This window comes from Bos indicus x Bos taurus, chromosome 20 (genome assembly GCF_003369695.1).
Source record: "Bos indicus x Bos taurus breed Angus x Brahman F1 hybrid chromosome 20, Bos_hybrid_MaternalHap_v2.0, whole genome shotgun sequence".
In the NCBI taxonomy this organism is placed as follows: Eukaryota; Metazoa; Chordata; class Mammalia; order Artiodactyla; family Bovidae; genus Bos; species Bos indicus x Bos taurus.
In genome coordinates, this window is record NC_040095.1 from 38,320,313 (window position 1) to 38,342,283 (window position 21,971).

Consider the following 21,971-nt stretch of genomic DNA (forward strand, 5'->3'; position numbering starts at 1 on the left):
GAATTATGAGCTTTTACTTAGGGAAACCAAGCTGTACTTCCCCCACTCTGAATTATCTTTTTATGTTTTTATATTTAACTCTACTATATTCTATTTTTTATTCTATTACTCTGTTTTTATCTTATTACTCTATTTTTATCATCATAATGCATTGTATCACCTTTCAATTTTTAGTCTTACTTTTCTTTTCTCAATCTTGTACCATTATAGTTTTATTTTCAAATGTCTTCATCATTATGTTATTGCATTTAGTAGTTTTTATACAGCATTATGTCAGAAACATACTTTTGAACTGTGGTGTTAGAGAAGACTCTTGAGAGTCCCTTGGACTGTGGGGAGATCAAATCAGTCAATCGTAAAGGAAATCGGTCCTGAATATTCATTGGAAGGACCAATGCTGATGCTCAAATACTTTGGCCACCTGAGGCGAAGAACCGACTCATTGGAAAAGACCCTGATGTTAAAACACCAATACAGTATAATAACACATATATATGGAATTTAGAAAGATGGTAACAATAACCCTGTGTACGAGACAGCAAAAGAGACACTGATGTATAGAACAGTCGTATGGACTCTATGGGAGAGGTAGAGGGTGGGAAGATTTGGGAGAAGGGCATTGAAACATGTAAAATATCATGTATGAAACGAGATGCCAGTCCAGGTTCGATGCACGATACTGGATGCTTGGGGCTAGTGCACTGGGACGACCCAGAGGGATGGTATGGGGAGGGAGAAGGGAGGAGGGTTCAGGATGGGGAACACATGTATACCTGTGGCGGATTCATTTTGATATTTGGCAAAACTAATACAATTATGTAAAGTTTAAAAAAAAAAAAAAAAAAGACCCTGATGTTGGGAAAGATTGAAGGCAGGAGGAGAAGCGGACGACAGAGGATGAGATGGTTGGATGGCATCACCGACTCAATGGATATGAGTTTGAGCAAGTTCCCAGAGTTGGTGATGGACCGGGAAGCCTGGCGTGCTGCAGTCCATGGCGTCACAAAGAGTCAGATAAGGAGCAACTGAACTGAACTGATGTCAGAAACATGGCTGTCAGGGTGAGAGCAGTGGAGAAAGTTCCTGTCAAGTCCAGAGGTGATGGGATTATCTCCCCATCTTCTATTGACCCTGAATATCATGGGGCCTTCATTCTTTTCACTGTGGGTTTTCAAGAAGATCTCAGTCTGGATAACATCAAAAGTGTACAGACTTAAGTGGAGTGCCTTATCCTTTTGGTTTTGCTGAGATCTGCCGTGATAGCACTCCCCTTCAGCTTCCAGCAAAGGACATCACAAGAAATTGGTCTCTGAAGCCAGATGCCATATTTGCTTAAAAGCTGTTGCTGAGATCATTCTCCACAGATCCACTACACTACTTGTATCTTAGCTGGGGCCACAAGAGAAAACCATTTTTCTAAATTGAGAACCAAGAAGAGTGATGTATTCTGTAAAGAGCTAGAAACGGAAATTAGACATCATATGACAAACTGTGTTGCTCTTTTTGCTTTTTCCACCTGGAAGCACAGATAAAATTTGCAGCTCAGTTGCAGGAACTGGCTATCTACTGACACCTCTATAACTATGTTTCAACGTATTCCTTGTTTTTAACTTTCTACTTTATCTGGCAGTGCTGAATGGCTTGCATGATCTCAGTTCGCCAAGCAGGGATTTAATCCAGGCTATGCCAGTGAAAGCCCAGAATCCTAACAGCTAGACAACCGGGAAGTCCTATCCTTTTGTTCTGATTTTGGCATACAGTGTATTCTTAATATTTTCTCTACTGTTAAATGTTTCCTTACAAATAGGTCGACTCCTTTTAGAAAGAATGTGCAATGAAAAGTGATTTTGATTAGTAAAACAAAAAACTTTAATTTCAGTCTTCTAGGAAGTTCCTAATATCTTAAATAAATTATTATAGTCATCTTTATAAATTATAGAGAATTTAGACACAAGGTTTAAATGTTAAAATACATAAATACAAATTAAATCAGGCTAGTAACTGGGTGAAATAAGTCTGTAATCAAGGTATTCTGGACCCCACTTCTTAGTCTTTGAAGAATAATCACTGTCTCTCTTTACTCATCAATTTAGTGCCACAATCTTACTCTTTTCTCATTTTCTTTGGTGTCTCTATTGTATTAACTATAAAAAAACAACACTTACTTATTTGTCAACAATCGATAGTCTGCCACCTTAGTGGACAAATCAAGTATCTGACCCAAAATTTCTGCACATATCGAGTAATGCTTTTCGTAACGAGCTTGAGCTCTTTCTATGGCGATCTGCTCATGAATTTCCTTATCTCTGAGGGCTTGTTCTTCAAAATCAATCTTGGCTTGTCTGGCTAAAGCCTGAGAAGGAAAAGACATAGATTTTAAAGATTTGATTTTGTATTGGGGTACAGCCAATTAACAAACAATGTTGTGACAGTTTCAGATGAACAGCAAAGGGATTCAGTCATACATATACATGTATCCATTTTCCCCCAAACTCCTCTCCCATAAATCACCATAACTGGACAGTGATTCAGTAAAAATAATGTCATCATTTCAATACCAAAAAAAAAAAAACTCTAAATAGAATGAAACCTCCTTTTATATCAGGAAAATGATAAATCATAAGAGAGTACTTTCTCCTTAATACATTAAGTACTAAATATCATGGTAAAGACAATTTATTAGAAATAGTTCACCCTTAGCTTATGTTATCAGCAAAACCTAGTGCAGAGAAAAGTATTCTGCATGGATTAATGATAAATTAGATCTGAAGTATTTAAGAAGTCCTGAGTTCATGGGCTGCAAAGAGAGTTGGGGGTCACAGAGAAACAGGCAAGTTGTGCAGGGCACCAGGCATAGCCGGCCCCTTCGTGCCCATTTCAGAAGACAAATTAATCTAACATATCTACTCTGGCTAATGCCCAATGTCTTTTAGCATGAGACTTATGGAATACTGACTTATACTTAGAAAATACTTTGGAAATTCCCTGATTATACTGGCTTGAGAATATCATACATTTGCCAACAAATGTTAAATGTGTTTAGACAATGAAGCCTTCTGCTGTTACAGCCTTAATAAATTGATAAATTCATAAAGACATGTATTTATATAGAAAGTAAGAAAATATTTAAATGGTTTGGCATCACTCTCTGCTTGGTTTGCATTCTTATTTTGTTTAGGGAACCCTTTCCTTATACCAAGTAAAAGGCCAAACTTGGCACAACCAAATGTTTTCAAATAGTTATACCAACTCCTTGAGAAATTCAATCATGTGCTGACATGCTCCAGAAACAAGACCTGCCTCCCAGTGTAACCTACCTCCCAAGGTAACCCAATGAATGTACAGTGGTGGTTAATGTGGGCCTAGAGGAGCTGTGGTTGAATTCAAGCCTCAGTTTGTACAGGGATCAAGTCCTAGCTGCGGGCATGGCATGAGTGCTCAGCTGCTGGATTGTAGCTCCCCAGGCTTCTCTGTCCCTGGGATTTTCCAGGCCAGAATATTGGGGTGGTGTGTCATTTCCTACTCCAAGTGATCTTCTCAACCCAGGAACCAAACCCGCGCCTTCAGTGTCTCCTGCATTGGCAGGCAGATTCTTTACCACTGCACCGCCTGGGAAGCCCCACTAGCTACGGGACCTGGGCCAAACTGAAAGCTCCTACATCTCCATTTCTCTACTGTGAGGCCGGGATGGTATAAAGACTTGGCATGAACAGAAATTAACTGTGAGAGCAAATACCTTAGTCACAAGGGGCAAAATACATGACAATGGGCTGCTGCTGTCCACTGAATCAAAGGGGAGCTTCATTTGTTTTGCTGTTGCTGCTTTATTTTGTTAGTTTGCTTTATTTTTGCTGGGAAAGGAGTTAGCTTAGGTGACCTCTAAGGTAGATTCTGAACATTTGGCAGTTCAGGAATTACACTAGTACTTGTTATTGTTGCTGTATTGCTTCATAGGCCCTGTTGTCATGGAGAAAGCACCTGGTTTAAGCGTAAGTATGCTTACGGCATGCTTCTCAAAGTGTGAAGGGAAGAGAAATCCAAGAGTCTAGGAGAAGTTAGGTGAGACTTTATGGAGCGAGCCAGTGAAATGGTGTTGTGAGGTGGGTTTATTGATACTACAAAGAGCCTGGAAGGCATGTGGAATATTTAGGATGCTATGGAACTCAAACCTCAGGAGCCCAGGAATTCCTTCTGCAGGAACAAAGCAGCTTCCTCTCAGTTCTCCTCCCTCCCTTCCTCTCTCCTCACTCTCTCTTTCCTTCCAGGCCTTTCTTCCTTCTTTTTTAGCCTCAGAGTCTGCTATTTCTACCCCTTTCTCCTCCCCCATGCTAAACCCACCACAATTTCCGGTCCCATCACAGCAAAGTGGGTTGCAGCCCTAAATAAAGAAGGAAAAGGAGAAAGGAAATCTGTGGGAGGCAGTAAATCTCAGTGGTGATGAGTCTAGACCCTGAGAGTCACTGTGCTCTGGCTTCTCCACCAAGCTGTGCAACTTTGAGCTTTCTAAGTTTCATTTTCCTGACGTGTGATATGTAGACACGAGCAGTGTCCACTGCCAATGACGCTGTGAGAATGATAATGCATGAGATGAACACAACTCAGTGCTGGACTCAAAGTGAATACTCACAAGTGGTAAACATTACTGCAATGAATTATTGATAATAATAGCAGGTGGCACTGAAATTTGAAACCAGGAACCGTTTCAATTAAAATAGAATTGATGCCCAGTTGCCTTCAAAAAAGAGATCAGCATATTTAACTTAAAAGCAAAACCAACTCCTGATGGTCAGAAACATGAAATTCTCTCTCTCTTTCTTCCTTTCCTCCCCACTCCCTACTTAGGCACCATGCACTCCTACTGCAAGAGGTAATACATTCAAACTGTGAAAACAAGTTATCTCAGAGAGAAGGGTGCTGGGGAGGCAGATACCTCAGCTTTGGGAAAAAGTAATCATGTAAGAGAAAGGGATGTGAATTTTTTTTTTCAGGGGATTCAGAGCCTCACAATTCTGACCACCGAGGCTCTGGGAGACCAAGTGTCTCAATCATCTGAAGTGAGTTCAAGTCAGGTAAGGAGAGAACAGGTCATGCTGCTTACCACAGTGAGAGCAGTCCTGCTCCAAGAGACTAGGGCTTTGCTATTCTGCACAGAATTAACTAGGCTTGTGAAAAAAATATATTTAGTAAATAGGCACTTATTTCTCATGTAAGCAAATGCCACAGAATCCATTCAAGTTTACTCTTGTCAAAGAAGAGAAATGAAACAATCCTCCAGATAATTCACCTCTTGAAGACACTTGAGATTATGCAGGTCTAATACAGGGGGTATGGCTCCCTGCCCTCCTCCTAACGTTTCGGCTATATCTGTTCTACAAAGGCAAAAGCACTGGTCAGTTTCCTGACTCTGGGGAATAAAATTAAAATTGCCTAATTTTGACACAAGCTGCAATTCATTTTCATGGAATATCACAGTGGAAATCATGATCAGCATGGTTTATAAAGCAAATTTATATTGATTTATACATAAAGCATTGCCTTCCTGTTTTCTGTAAGCTTTTCTCTTCTGCACAGCCTGGTTTTCTGAATAGTTTATGACAGTAAAGACAAGCTCTCTAAAATGCTTCCCATATAAGTTTTATACTTCTTCAATCAAATCTGGATGAATGGATTGTATAAATTTGAAACAACCTCAATAGGAAAAAGATAAGAAGTGATCCATATAAATCCCTTGATAATATAAATCTATTTTGGTTATTAAAACTGTAATACATATAAAAATAAGGAAGATGCTAATATATCAAATAACTAAAAGATTAGATACTTTGACTTTCAGAGCTATAGAGGACCTCAACACAATGATACACGTTGGCCAAGAGCATACCTGGCACCCATATCTTGGCTCTGTAACCATTCTCAACTACATTGAACCAGGGTCCCCAGTAAAAATGGCTTGTTCTAGTTCTGAGGAAAAAAGACTACAATATGGGCCTGGGAAATCTTGTTTTACCAGAAAGCAAGGTATTGCTTATTAAAGACTCATGGTATCTTATAAAAAGGAGGCAGCTTGAAAATGCTCCCATTTCCTGAGAAGAGTATCCATCTAGAATAATGAACACTAATAACATCCCAGTAAACTTAGTGGATTTTAAAGAAAAAGAAAGTCCTTTATGCATCTAAAAAACAACAGTAATGACTCAAGGAGATGAAACTTAGATTATCTGGTTTTTTTTTTTTTTGTTTGTTTTTTTTGGACAGCAACACTTAATACCTGAAGAAAATGGAATAAAGTGTTTAAGATAGTCAAAGGTAGAAAATGTGAACTAAGGATTTTATACAGGGCAAAACTGACTCGTATAAAAGGCACATATTGTTATCAATACACAAGCACTCAGGGAATAGTGTTCCCATGAGCAGTTCTTGAAGAATCTACTGGAGACCTTCAGACAACCAAAAAGATCAGAGAGACGTGGACACAAGGACTGGTGGTGAGTGTGAAATATTTGAAGAATCAAGACTGAAGGGAGAGAGCATAGTATGTGGATGTGCACTGTTGGTGTAGCTGTACAAAAGTAAAAACAGGCAGATAATAGAGAGATCATATAAAAAAACTGACTCGTGAAATGATTGGCACCTAAATGGAGACCTGTTTACCTTGACGCGGTAGAAAGGATCAAAAGAAACCTTAGAAGGATTGCTAAGAGAGGTATTGTTTACCGCTTCTCGATCAAGAGCATCCTGGAAGTCTTTAAGCCGTCTTTCCTCATATTGTTTTTCTCTGAAAATTCTGTTTTGCCACAAAACTTCCTTTTCGTGCCGAACATGCATGAGCTGCACAGCGATCCTGCGTTCCTGCTGGGACTGTCGCATCAGCCGGTTGATCAACTGCTCCTCCCGATAAGCCTCCTGGAAGCACCATTGCAAAAGCCAGTCATTTGTCAAGGCCATGTCCACTTTTGCTCAGCCCACTGAGCTGAGAAGCTTACACATACATTATGTGTAAAAGGCATAGTATTCACCTGCATCAGTTTTTGCCATTTGATTTCAAGTCAAACATGGCAAAAAATTCAAGCTATAAAAATGAAAATTTCCACCAAGGGTTATATAATTTTGGTATCCAGAAGCATATGGTCTTGCAACTCAGTCATCTTAAATGATGATTACTTCCTTTAAAATCTGATCAAAAATAATTTAGGTAATTGTTTTCAAGGTTTTATAAACAAAGGCTAACTCTCAAATTTTAAGTATGTTTTCAGAAACTTGGAATTGTGCTCTATGCGCTCAATATAAATATTAGTGATAAAGACAAATGCAGACATTGTCTGGCTGAGAATGGCAGATCTGATAAGTTCCTGGCAGGGCCATCTCAATTTCTACGTGATAAGATGGGGAGACTGGAGAAGAGGCTAAGAGGAAATGACCTACAGTTTACCTTAGAAAACCTGAGAGTGGTTGTAACCTGAGAGAGAAACTAGATGCACTCGTCCCTTGGCTATTTTAAGAGAAAGAAGGGGAACAAGCATTAACAGTGGAAGAAGCATTAAACTGGCAATCGGAGGCCTTGGTCACTGCAGCTCCACCTCTACCATTGACTGGCTGTGTGGCCTTGGGCAAGTACCTTGGATTTTCAGGGAGTATTTCTTGACAGGTGAAATGAGGGGTTTGGGTAGAAGATGGTCTCCAAGGCATCTTTAAGTTCTCTCAGTCTGTCTAAACAGAGACACCATGTGGAAGGAGGAGGTAATTAAACTTCTCCAGGGAGAAGACTTGGAAGAACATCTACATGTCAGTTGTCTATTTAACACTAGATGGTAAAGAATCTGCCTGTAAAGCAGGAGACCTGGGTTCAATCCCTGGGTTGGGAAGATCCCCTGGAGAAGGGAATGGCAACCTACTCCAGTATTCTTGTCTGGAGAATTCCATGGACAGAGGAGCCTGGTGGGTGCAATCCATGGGATCACAAAGAGTCAGACACAACTGAGCAACTAACTCTTTCACTTTCAATCCAGTTGTTTAGGAATAAAATCTGGCATCACTAACGACAGTGTTTCAGATTAAGGGAGAAATACTATATATATTTTCAGAATCAAGATACAAACAACAACACTCTATGGAAAGTAGCAAAACTTGAACTTGGGAACTATATAAAAATGTAGATTAAATAAAAGTTCAATTGAAAATAAACATAAATTTTTTTTCTATTAGTAACATATCAAATAAAAAATAAAATCATGAACAACTTTGAAACCTGTTTCATCTAGTTATAACATTCTAGAAGTTTTAACGTTAATAATTTGTTGCCTGTGTTGCCAGTGGAGGTCAGGCAGAATGTAAAAACGACTATAGGTTCTTCATCTTTCTTCATCCATAGCCTTGCAGTGCTATCCTGCAGATATTCCCATCAAAAAGCAGAATCTATTTCGCCACTTCTTAAATGGGTAAGGGGTGGCCTCTGACTTGAACTGGCCAATGGGACATTAGTGAACACAAAATAAAATGAAACAAAACACTTGGGGCCTGAATTAATTCTCCTGTGACCTCTGCAACTGTTACCATATTTTCTGCTCAGTTAAAAAATGAGAAACCATAGATGGAGAGATACCAGCCTTCTCAGTTGGAACTGATGAAACTCTCCCAAGTCAGTCAGCCTCAACCAGCCTCTGAGACAGGACAAGTAAGACCAGCAAAGGCATACAGCTGATCCCTGCCCAAGTTATCTACCACATTTGGGGGTGGTTTGTGATGGCACAGTCAAAGCCATATTTATTAAAAGTATAGCCTTGATTTATTATTCCAAGTGAATTCTATACTTAATGTGGAGTATTAATGTGGAATATATTTGGCTGTGTTTATATGGCAAGGCAATTTGGTTGTTGAGATGAGAGCTGGTCATTCTGATCCTTATAAAAACTGGGCTGGTTAGATAGGTCTTGGCTATTGCTTAGATGACAACATATTGTGATTGAAAAGGAAAGCAAAATTACTGTTGAATGGCTGAGTCAATGTTACATATATAAAGCTTCAGTATGAAGAACCGTCAACTGTATTAGGACTTGTACTAAACAGTTGAGTGGAAAAGATTTTTTTGTTCCATTGTACAAGTAGTTCATGTTTTATGTATGGACTTTTCCTCAAAATTTCATTAGAATTTGGGACACATTTTCTCACAGAAAGAAAATATGTTATGCTTAGGTGTTCAGGGAAGCCTATAGATGTGTGTTTAACCCATAATGTACATGAAATAGTCTATATCTGCAATGAATAAAATAGAAAATAATAGAAGTCACATTTCTCTTTTAACTATATATAATTATATTTGGGGAAGATTTATACATATACACAATCCAAAACATGCTCAGTTTGATTGTCACGACCTCTGCCTTTCCCATGAGTTGGAGCTAGGAGCTAACTCTGGTGCATATCATTGCTTTAATTCTCTAAATATGTCCGAGTAGCTCTCTTGGAGGACAGTGGCTTCACCAAACACAGAGAAGAAGCAGCACAGAGATGGAGTTTTTTTAGTGGAAATATTAGTCAGAGAACCAACTTTATTCAGTGTCCCTTAGGTTGCTAGATCCCTGAACAGATCTCTAGCTAGAGACTGAAAAAATCGAAGCTGTGAACATTCTGGTAGAAAGTGACGGAAGCCAGAAAGCATTTATTCACCCAGTTTTCTAAGTAATATCTCTAAGTAACATTTTCTAAGTAAATGTCAGTCCTGAATTACAAGCAAAAAAGTAGAAAGAAAAAACCTAGCAGCCAACACACAGCTGTTTTATAATATAAATGAAAATGTGTTCAAAATCTCACTGCTCGTTAATGAAATGTGAAATAGGTAGTTATTTTAAAAGCTACTTTTTAATCATCGAATTTTCATAACCTGTAATTCATCTAATGAAAAGAGTGACTATCAAGCTGGCTGAGCAAAAATATTAATAAATGTGAATTCAAAGTAAGAAATTACCTTTCAGCACAAAGAGATGGCAGAGTTATTCTTTGAATTTTTCACTGAAAAAGGAGTGACTTTATCAGAGTGACTCTGATACTGGATAAACAGTATTACTTCTTCATATGTCTAAGAAGCCTGGATTTCTCTTCAGTTAACAGAACACCACTGAGTAGACCAGATAGATGTAATTAGGTGAATAAAAGAAGTGCCTTCAAATGGCCCTTCATATTTCAGACACACAGATTTGTCCTACTTACATTCACAACCTGAATCACCTTCCTCCCCGTCTGTTCTTACCATCTTCTGTATCATAGCTAACGACTCCTCCATGCACTCGGCTGCCCACGCCAGACACCTGGCTGCTCATCCCACTTTTCACTTCTCCATGTCTAAGCAGTCAGTTTTTCTCATTGATTTTACTTCTCAAATAGCTCCTGAAGCCACTCCTTTCCATCACTACTGCTACTACTCTAAATGTAAACTGGAATAATTCCTTACCTGGATTACAGAAACAGCTATAACTTGGTCATCCTCCTGTCATCTATTTTTAAAAGTGAGGCCAGACTGACCTTCCTAAATGTCAGTCTGGCCTGTCACTCTTGTTCCCCTTTGCACTCAGGATCAGATCAGATCAGATCAGTCGCTCAGTCGTGTCCGACTCTTTGCAACCCCATGAATCGCAGCACGCCAGGTCTCCCTGTCCCTCACCAACTCCCCGGAGTGCACTCAGACTCACATCCATCGAGTCAGTGATGCCATCCAGCCATCTCATCCTCTGTCGTCCCCTTCTCCTCTTGCCCCCAATCCCTCCCAGCATCAGAGTCTTTTCCAATGAGTCAACTCTTCGCATGAGGTGGCCAAAGGACTGGAGTTTCAGCTTTAGCATCATTCCTTCCAAAGAAATCCCAGGGCTGATGTCCTTCAGAATGGACTGGTTGGATCTCCTTGCAGTCCAAGGGACTCTCAAGAGTCTTCTCCAACACCACAGTTCAAAAGCATCAATTCTTCGGCGCTCAGCCTTCTTCACAGTCCAACTCTCTCATCCATACATGACCACTGGAAAAACCATAGCCTTGACTAGACGGACCTTTGTTGGCAAAGTAATGTCTCTGCTTTTGAATATGCTATCTAGGTTGGTCATAACTTTCCTTCCAAGGAGTAAGCGTCTTTCAATTTCATGGCTGCAGTCACCATCTGCAGTGATTTTGGAGCCCAGAAAAATAAAGTCTGACACTGTTTCCAGTTTCCCCATCTATTTCCCATGAAGTGGTGGGACCGGATGCCATCATCTTCATTTTCTGAACGTTGAGCTTAAGCCAACTTTTTCACTCTCCTCTTTCACTTTCATCAATAGGCTTTTGAGTTCCTCTTCACTTTCTGCCATAAGGGTGGTGTCATCTGCATATCTGAGGTTATTGATATTTCTCCCAGCAATCTTGATTCCAGCTTGTGTTTCTTCCAGTCCAGCGTTTCTCATGATGTACTCTGCATATAAGTTAAATAAACAGGTTGACAATATACAGCCTTGATGTACTCCTTTTCCTATTTGGAACCAGTCTGTTGTTCCATGTCCAGTTCTAACTGTTGCTTCCTGACCTGCATACAAATTTCTCAAGAGGCAGATCAGGTGGTCTGGTATTCCCATCTCTTGAAGAATTTTCCACAGTTTATTGTGATCCACACAGTCCCTCTTTACAGCTTATAAGGCCTCTGATGGCTTGGCCTCTGGGGACTCCTGCCAGATAACATTTAATTTGCTAAAAGCCCTGAGCCATCTATGCAATATTCTCTCTGAAGACACACTTTACCTTCCACATCTCTACCTCTGCTGGAAACTAACTCCTCACCCTATACCCAGAACCACTCCCATCTTCAATTGTCTAACTTCAACCCTCCCTCATGCTTCAGTGCTCTCCTACTCTAGAAATGGTCTCTGAGGCAGGCCAGAGCTGGACTTTCCTCTCCTCACTTTCATTGCACCTCCACACTCCAATGTAGTTGGTTGTTTACAGATCCCCCCCAAACAGCAAGCTCTGTGAGAGCAGGTTTCCTGTTATTCTTGTTCACTGTTGTATCCTAGGCCTAGGACAAGTTCCAGAGCATAGAAGAGATCCAGTAAATATGTGTTCAATGTAAGAGTTGATCAGTGATTCTCAATCCATAGCTGAATCAAATCACCTGGAGGGCCTATTAACACAGATGATGGGCCCCAAGCCAGAGAGCTGTGATTTGAGTTTCTGACTCAGAAGGTCTGAGGTGGGACCTAATTATTCACGTTCCTAAAAGTTTCCTGGTGATGCTGATGCTGCTGGTCCAAGGGCCACACTTTGAGGGCCACTGGAGTAGATCAAACTGACAGGTCTAACGAATTTTCCATGTTTTCATTTAAGTGCTCCCTTTTTGATAGTATCAATTAATATAGAAAAAAAACTTGAAAAAATTCAGTATCCTTTCATGATAAAAACTCTCAACAAATTAGGTAAGGAATGTAACTCAACATAATAAAGGTCATATATGATAAGCTCACAGTTAACATCATACCTAAAATATGATGCTAAAAGCTTTTAGGTTTTCACCATTCCTCAAACATAAAAAATAAGACAAGACGTCCACTCTCACCATTTCTACTGGTACTGGAAATCCTAGCCAAGGAAATTGGAAAGAAAAAGAAAAAACAGGCATCTAAATCAAAAAGGAAAAAGTAAAATGTCTCTGTTTGCAGATGACATGCTTTTTACATACAGAAAACTCTAGACTTTCACACAAAAAAATGTTAGAACCAAAAAACAAATTCAGTAAAACTGCAGGACACACAAAATAAACATATGAAAATAATTCTTGTTCCTACACACTAACAAAGAATTATCTGAAATGGAAATAAGAAACCAATCCCATTTACAATAGCATAAAAGTTAAAAAAAATATGTAAGAATAGATTCAACCAAGGAGGCAAAAGATCTATACACTGAAAACTAAAAAACATTAATAAGAAGAGCTGAAGAAGATATGAATAAATGAAAAAGATGTTCATGGATTTGAAGAACTAATAACATTGAAATGTCCATAATACCTAAAGTGATCTACAGATGCAATGCAATTCCTAACCAAATTCCAATAGCATTTTCACAGAAATACAAAAACAATCCTAACATTCATTTGGAGCCAGAAAAGACTCCAAAGAGCCAAACCAGTTTGGAGTAAGAAGAATATCAAGCTTCCTGATTTCAAAATAAATTACAAAGCTTCAGTACTCAAAATAGTATGGTATTGAAATAAAAACAGAACTATAGGAAAATGGAATAGAATAAAGAGCCCAGAAATAAATCCACATATGTGCAGTCAACTGACTTTCAGTAAGGGTGCCAAGGCTACACAATGGAGGAATGTTATAGATGTCTCTATAACACATGGTTCTGGAAAAACTGGATATCCACATGCAATAGAATGGTACTATACCCTCGTCTCATACCACGTATAAAAATCAATCCAAAACGGATTAGAGACTTACACATAAGATCAAAAACTATAAAACTAACAGAAGCAAATGTAGGGAAAAACACATCTTGACATTGGTCTAGGCAATTAATTTTTTAATCTGACCCTAAAAGCATAGGCAACAAAAGTACAAATAGATAGGGAAGAGTACTATTTGCAAACCATACATGTTGGCTAATATCCAAAATATACAAGGAACTCAAACAACTCGATAGCCAAAAACCAAACGCCCGGATTTAGAAATGGTCAAAGGACCTGAAAAGACATTTCTCTAAAGAAGACAAACAAATGGCCAACAGGTATATGGAAAGGTGATCAACACTCCTAATCATCAGAAAATGCACATCAAAACCATCTGTTAGAGTAAGATCAGTTTAGTTGCCAGGTAGTGTCTAACTCTTTGCGACCCAAAGGACTGCAGCACACCAGGCTTCCCTGTCCATTACCAACACCTAGAGCTTGCTCAAATTCATGTCCATTGAGTCAGTGATGCCATCCAACCATCTCATCCTCTGTCATCCCCTTCTCCTCCTGCCTTCAATCTTTCCCAGCATCAGGGTCTTTTCCAAGGAGTCAGTTCTTCGCACCAGATGGCCAAAGTATTGGAGTTTCAGCTTCAGTATAAGTCCTTCCAATGAATATTCAGCACTGATTTCCTTTAGGATGGACTGGTTGGATTTCCTTGCAGTCCAAGGGACTCTCAAGAGTCTTCTCCAACACCACAGTTCAAAAGCATCAATTCTTCTCTGCTCTGTGTTCTATATAGCCCAACTCTCACATCCATACATGACTACTAGAAAAACCACAGCTTTGACAAGACAAACCTCTGTCAGTAAAGTAATGTTTCTGCTTTTTAATATGCTATCTATATTTATCATAGCTTTTCTTCCAAGGAGCAAGGGTCTTTTAATATCATGGCTGTAGTCACCATCTGCAGTGATCTTGGAGCCCAAGAAAATAAAGGCTGTCACTGTTTCCATTGTTTCCTCATCTATTTGCCATGAAGTGATGGGACCAGATGTCATGATCTTAGTTTTCTGAATGTTGAGTTTTAAGCCAGCATTTTCACTCTCCTCTTTCACTTTCACCAAGAGGCTTTTCAGTTCCTCTTCACTTTCTGCCATAAGGATGGTGTCATCTGTGTATCTGAGGTTACTGATTTTTCTCACGGCAATCTTGATTCCAGCTTATGCCTCATCCAACCCAGCATTTTGCATGATGTACTCTGCATATAAGTTAAATAAGCAGGGTGACAATATACGGCCTTGAGATACTCCTTTCCCAGTTTGGAACCAGTCTGTTGTTCCATATCTGGTTCTAACTGTTGCTTCTTGACCTGCAAACAGATTTCTCAGGAGGCAGGTAAGGTGGTCTGGTATTCCCATCTCTGGAAGAATCTTCCACAGTTTGTTGTGATCTACACAATCAAAGACTTTGGCATAATCAATAAAACAGAAGTACATGTTTTCTGGAATTCTCTCGCTTCTTCAATGATCCAACAGATGTTGGCAATTTGATCTATGCTTCCTCTGTCTTTTGTAAATCCAGCTTAAACATATGGAAGTTCACGGTTCACATACTTTTGACTCCCGGGTTGGATAATTTTCAGCATTACTTTGCTAGCATGTGAGATGAGTGCGACTATGCAGTAGTTTGAAAATTCTTCGGCATTGCCTTTCTTTGGGATTGGAATGAAAACTGACCTTTTCCAGTCCTGTGGCCACTGCTGAGTTTTCCTAATTTGCTGGCATATTGAGTGCAGCACTTTCACAGCATCAACTTTTAGGATTTGAAATAGCTCAACTGGAATGCCATCATCTCCACCAGCTTTGTTCGTAGTCATGTTTCCTAAGGCCCACTTGACTTCACATTCCAGGATGTCTGGCTCTAGGTGAGTGATCACACCATAGTGGTTATCTGGGTCACGAAGATCTTTTTTGTATAGTTCTTCTGTGTATTGTTGCCACCTCTTCCTAATATCTTCTGCTTTTGTTAGGTCCATACCATTTCTGTCCAATTTTATTGTGTCCATCTTTGCATGAAACGTTCCCTTGGTATCTCTAATTTTCTTGAAGGGATCTCTAGTCTTTCTCATTCTATTGTTTTCCTCTATTTCTTTGCATTGATCACTTAGGAAGGCTTTCTTATGTCTCCTTTCTATTCTTTGGAACTCTGCATTCAAATGGATATATCTTTCCTTTCTTCCTTTGCCTTTAGCTTCTCTTCTTTTCTCAGCTATTTGTAATGCCTCCTCAGACAACTATTTTGCCTTTTTGCATTTCTTTTTCTTGGGGATGGTCTTGATCACTGCCTCCTGTACAATGTCATGAACCTCTGTCCATAGTTCTTCAAGCACTCTATCAGATCTAATCCCTTGAATCTATTTCTTGCTTCCACTGTATAATCATAAGGGATTTGATTTAGGCCATACTTCAATGGTTTAGTGATTCTCCCTACTTTTTTCAGTTTAAGTCTGAATTTGGCAATAAGGAGTTCATGATCTGAACCATAGTCAGCTCCCGGCCTTGTTTTTGCTGACTGTATACAGCTTCTCCATTTTTGGCTGCAAAGAATATAATCAATCTGATTTTTGTATTGAACATCTGGTGATGTCCATGTGTAGAGTCTTCCCCTGTGTTGTTGGAAGAGGGTGTTAGCTATGACCAGTGCTTTCCCTTGGCAAAACTCTGTTAGCCTTTTTCCTGCTTCATTATGTACTCCAAGGCCAATTTTGCCTGTTACTCTAGGTATCTCTTGACTTCCTACTTTGGCATTCCATTCCCCCATGATGAAAAGGACATCTTTTTGGGGTGTTAGTTCTAGAAGGTCTTGTAGGTCTTCATAGAACCGTTCAACTTCAGCTTCTTCTGGTTGGGCCATAGACTTGCATTAATGTGATATTGAATGGTTTGCCTTGGAAATGAACAGAGATCACGCTGTCTGAGTTTGCACCCAAGTACTCTTTTTTTAACTATGAGGGCTACTCCATTTCTTCTAAGGGATTCTTGCCCACAGTAGTAGGTATAACGGTCATGTGTATTAAATTCGCCCATTCCAGTCTGTTTGAGTTCACTGATGCTTAAATGTTGATGGTCACTCTTGTCATCTCTTGCTTGAACACTTCTAATGTATCTTGATTTATGGACCTAACATTCCAGTTTCCTATGCAATATTGTTCTTTACAGCATTGGACTTTACTTTTGTCATCAGTCATATCCACAACTGGGCACTGTTGCAAATTTCTGTTAGAATCAGTTCAGTTCAGTCGCTCAGTCATGTCCGATTGTTTGCGATCCCAGGAATCGCAGCACTCCAGGCCTCCCTGTCCATCACCAACTCCTGGAGTTCCCTCAGACTCACGTCCATCGAGTCAGTGATGCCATCCAGCCATCTCATCCTCTGTCGTCCCCTTCTCCTCCTGCCCCCAATCCCTCCCAGCATTAGAGTCTTTTCCAATGAGTCAACTCTTTGCATGAGGTGGCCAAAGTACTGGAGTCTCAGCTTTAGCATCATTCCTTCCGAAGAAATCCCAGGGATGATTTCCTTAAGAATGGACTGGTTGGATCTCCTTGCAATCCATGGGACTCCCAAGAGTCTTCTCCAACACCACAGTTCAAAAGCATCAATTCTTTGGCACTCAGCCTTCTTCACAGTCCAACTCTCACATCCATACATGACCACTGGAAAAACCATAGCCTTGACCAGACGGACCCTTGTTGGCAAAGTAATATCTCTGCCTTTCAATATGCTATCTAGGTTGGTCATAACTTTCCTTCCAAGGAGTAAGCGTCTTTTAATTTCATGGCTGCAGTCACCATCTGCAGTGATTTTGGAGCCCCCAAAAATAAAGTCTGATACTGTTTCCAATAGCTATTATCAAAAAACATAAAACAAAAATGAGATAAGTGTTGGCAAGGATGTGATGAAAATGGAACCCTTGTAAACTGTTGCTGGGATGTAAGCTGGTATAGCCACTGTGGAAAATAGTATAGTGCTTCCTTTAAAAATTAAAAATAGAATTACCATATGACCCTGAAATCCTACTTCTGGGTATATATCCAATGGAAATGAAAGGAGATGAAATCAGTATCTCAAAGAGATGTTTGCAACCCTATGTGCACTGCAGCACTATTCACAACGGCCATGATACAGAAACAATCTAAGTGTCCATTGGTGGATGAATGGACACTTAAGTGAGTATAGATATGCATGTCACATTTTCTTTATATATATAAATATTTTATATATATACACACACACACATAAATATATATATATATGTATATATTTATATCTAGAATGAGCTTTCTAGGTGGCGCTAGTGGTAAAGAACCTACCTGCCAATGCAGGAGGCATAAGAGATGTGGATTCAATCCCTAGGTTGGTAAGATCCCCTGGAGGAGGACATGACAACCCACTGTGGGCTATGGTCCATAGGGTCACAAAGAGTCAGACACAAATGAAGTGACTTAGTACACATGCATGCATATATAGAATATGATCAATCTTAAAAAAGAAGAAAATCTTATCATTTGTGATAATATGTTTAAACCTGGAGAACATTACACCAAGAAAAATAAGCCAGACATAGCGAGACAAATATTACATAATCTTACTAAATGTGGAATCTAAAAAAGTTGAACTTGAACAAAAGCAGATCTTAAGTATTTTCACCAAACACACACACACAAATGGTAACTTTTTTTTTTTGTTAAGGTGATGGGTGTGCTAATTAGTTTGATTATGGTAATCATTTCACAATGCATACATATATCAAAACATCAATTATATACTTTAAATATATACAATTTTTATTTGTCAATTATACCTCAGTAAACCTGGGACAAAAAGTTCTCTTTTTCCTCTAAAAGTAATACATGGTTGCCATAACTTTTAGATTCCTATTTTGTCAGTATTTTTTATTGTGGTAAAATATATGCAATATAAAATCTACCATTTCAACCATTTTTAAGTGTACAATTCAGTGTACAATTAAGTAAATTCAAAACGCTGCATAAGCATCACCAGATTTTAGATTCTTTGCTAAGTGTTGTATGTAGTTTTTTTCCTGAGTGTATTTGCCGCCATGGTGTGAAGATGAAACGCTGATTCAGAGTAGCACATAGCACATACAGAAGATATACATAAGAGTGTATAAAAGACTGTATTTTGTAAAAATTTCCAGGACTTTTATTTAATCAATAACTACACATCTTACCTCTTGGGCTTCATGAGCTATTAACTGATCCATTAAGAGTCTCCGCCGTCTTTTCTCCCTTTGCTCTCGTGCAAAAGCATCTTCTTCAAGGCGTTTTTGGATTTTTTTAATGTAGTCATCATCTGAATAAGTGTTTAACAAATCAGTGGTCGTCTGGCCTGCTGTATCTAGAGAAGTCTTGGATGCACTAAGAACAATAGTTTTTATTTAGATTTGAAAGTACAACTCAATCACACACCACTACTTGTGACTATAGAGGAAGACCTCAGGGGATGGCTCCCTTGGGTGCTCTGTTCATTTATTAATACAAGCATTAAAGCAAATATTAGAACTTCAGTGTTCAATTTAAAATATAACTTATAATGTTATTCAAAAGACAGGGAAACATTATTATGGTATTCAGGGATTAAACAGTCATCAATTCTCATACAGACAGAAGTGTTTTTATGAAAGCATAGTTAATTCATGTTTAACAAAGTAATAATCACACATGTTCTTTCCTAATCTGAGTACATACAGTTTTATTAAATCAAAGATCAAACCCATTTACATAGTTGAATCAAAATTCTTAAATTATAATTAGTTCTACTTAATAATCACATATTTATGGCACAGATCATATTTTATTATAGTTCATTATTTCTATATTTGCTGCTTCCAGCTGAACTCTGAGCAAAGAAAAGTATACTATTTTTACTTTTCTATGTACCCATGCCTCACAGTACTGACATGTAGATGATGTTTGCTAAATTTCAAATCATATGCTATGAAGCACTATACAAGTATAATACAATTTCAAAAAAATTACACACTGAAATTCTGGTTATTTTATCAGCAGGTGCTCAACCTTTGATTGTATTCTGTCAACTGAGAGTCGTTCAGCAGAAATTGTGTAGCTAGCAAAGCCTCAGGAAGATCAAAGACAAATTTTAACTTTATTTACTAAGATTTAGTATAATTCTTATGAATATTAATTAATGAAATTAATATGAATTTATGAAAGTGTAGCATAACTTTTTTAGATCCTTCATCAAAATTCTTATTATATTTTTACTTAAATGTGATGTTTAAGAGTCTGCCTTACACTGAGCATGGGTTAATAGGTCTCCCTCAACATTGTGTTTGGCTGCTACCAATATACTTAAGATATTGATTCTCCTTTGTTCAGCAATCAGTCTATCCAACCATACATATACCCATCTTCTGTCTTATGCCAATCAAGGCCTGAAGAAAGTTACATGATATTTTCTTGAATAAATATTCATTTTATGTGATGTGGGTTTCTTGAGGGCAATAATTATGTTTACTTTATATCTGTTTGCCAAGCCGCCATAGAGTTAGTACTTGTATGAGTGTGAATTATTAGTGATAGGAACCTTGGTTAAATTCATGTGTGTGTTAAAAAGCAGTTGTTAGAAGGAAACTAACGTAAATCTATGACTCGAAATGTCAAGTTACAGCAGCCAACAGCCTCAGAAAAGAAACAAAGAACAAAAAAGCAGGTGGCATTTACTATTTGTTTTAAAAAATAAAGAGTATACGTGAGGGAAAAGCAGCAATGGTTGTTCTTGCATTGCTCTCACTGAGTATTCATTTCATCCTTTAATAAAAGAAACGACAGGCTTTGAAGTGACATCCATGAAAAAGTGTATTGGGAGCAGGCTTTGAAAGAGGCAGCTGCAGAAATTGCTCCTTAGGTCACCCTAAAAGATGATTTTAGTGCTTTTTGCCATCAAGTAGTGTGAAATTTCTGGAAGAGTCCAGAACATGCTTGATTCTAAGCTAAGGATTCAGAATAACTAAAGAAATAGTGGTCAATAACAGGGATTAAGAAAGGCCATATTGTACCATAGCTTTTTTGTTTCTTTAAAAGTTTGCTCTAGGCCAGTACCTCCTAGCATTTTTTTATCTGGGGGTCCATCAGAGGAAATGCCCTTTGTGAAGTGTACTGGAAGGGATTTGGAGTCACCGCTGGGGCTGCTCACATTCAGAGGTGACCGATCCAGGGACTCCAGGGACCCCAGGCCCTATCCTTCTGCTCTGAGAAGTAAGCATGTCCATATCTCATGGGCCCTGGTGGTAAATCTCTGGCAAGACCAAGTGGGGGTTTCTGCAGAGAAAGGACTTGAGATAAACACTGCCATTTCCCTCCCTTTTCCTTCAAAGCAGAGCCCCAGTTTTATTCAGGGAAACAACATACTCAGATGAAGACTACAATTCCCAGTCTCCCATTCTGCTAGATTATGGCCATGTAACTGAATTCTGGCCAGTAAGGTGTATGCAGAAATGTTACGTGGGCATTCTGGGAAGGCTGGTATAAAGAACTATTTTAGATTAGAGATACCCACTTTATGCCTGGGGCTTCCTAGGTGGTGCTAGTGGTAAAGAACCCACCTGCCAATGCAAGAAACATAATGAGATGTGGGTTCAATCCCTGGGTCAGAAAGATCCCCTGGAGGAGGACATGGCCACCCTATCCAGTATTCTTGCCTGGAGAATCCCATGGACAGAGGAGCCTGGCGGGGTGCAGTCCATGGGGTTGCAAAGAGTCAGACGTGACTGAAGCAAATTAGCATGCACTTTTTGCCTGTCCTCCTTCCTGATATTGGAACATGGGCCAAATGGCCAGGGGCCTAGAAGCTATCTTACATTGTGAATGTGAGTCTAAAGACAAAAGCCACATTTCAGGACAGTGGAACGAAAGGGAAGATTCAGTCCTTGATAACCTTGGGGCAACAACACATACCCTTGGCTGCTTACATTCTGATTTCTGTTACAAGAGAGAGAAAAATGCTGCTGCTGCTGCTGCTTCAGTCGTGTCTGACTCTGTGTGACCCCATAGACGGCAGCTCACCAGACTCCCCTGTCCCTGGGATTTTCCAGGCAAGAACACTGGAGTGGGTTGCCATTTCCTTCTCCAATGCATGAAAGTGAAAAGTGAAGTCGCTCAGTCGCTCAGTCGTGTCCGACTCTTAGTGACCCCATGGACTGCAGCCCACCGGGCTCTTCCGTCCATGGGATTTTCCAGGCAAGAGTACTGGAGTGGGTGCCATTGCCTTCTCCGGAGAGAAGAATACACCCATCTAATTCAACCCCTCTGGTTTCCAGGTTTCAAAGCTACCTTAGAGGTCTAAATTCAGAACAGGCTGGGAAAGCAGTGAAGATTAGAGTGAATGTTTGTGCGGGTGTGATCTTTCAAATATTTAACCACTGACATGGTGATGACACTAATTAACCCAAATAGATGCTGATGTAGGGAGTGGAAGATGTTGGCATATTGGTGTTAATCCTGGTTTGTTAACTGTGTGGAAA

The 21,971-nt window shown here is 39.2% G+C and overlaps 1 protein-coding gene across 1 annotated transcript in view; it reads right to left on the reverse strand.

Annotated features, from left to right (window-relative positions):
- SPEF2 (sperm flagellar 2) overlaps nt 1-21,971 on the reverse strand; it is a 211,807-nt gene that overhangs the window by 163,016 nt on the left and 26,820 nt on the right. The window contains exons 6-8 of the mRNA XM_027520151.1: nt 18,660-18,846; nt 6,715-6,903; nt 2,166-2,353 (exon numbers count right to left, since the gene is read on the reverse strand). Of these exons, the coding sequence (XP_027375952.1) occupies nt 2,166-2,353; nt 6,715-6,903; nt 18,660-18,846 (564 nt within the window). The remainder of the gene's footprint in view (nt 1-2,165; nt 2,354-6,714; nt 6,904-18,659; nt 18,847-21,971) is intronic.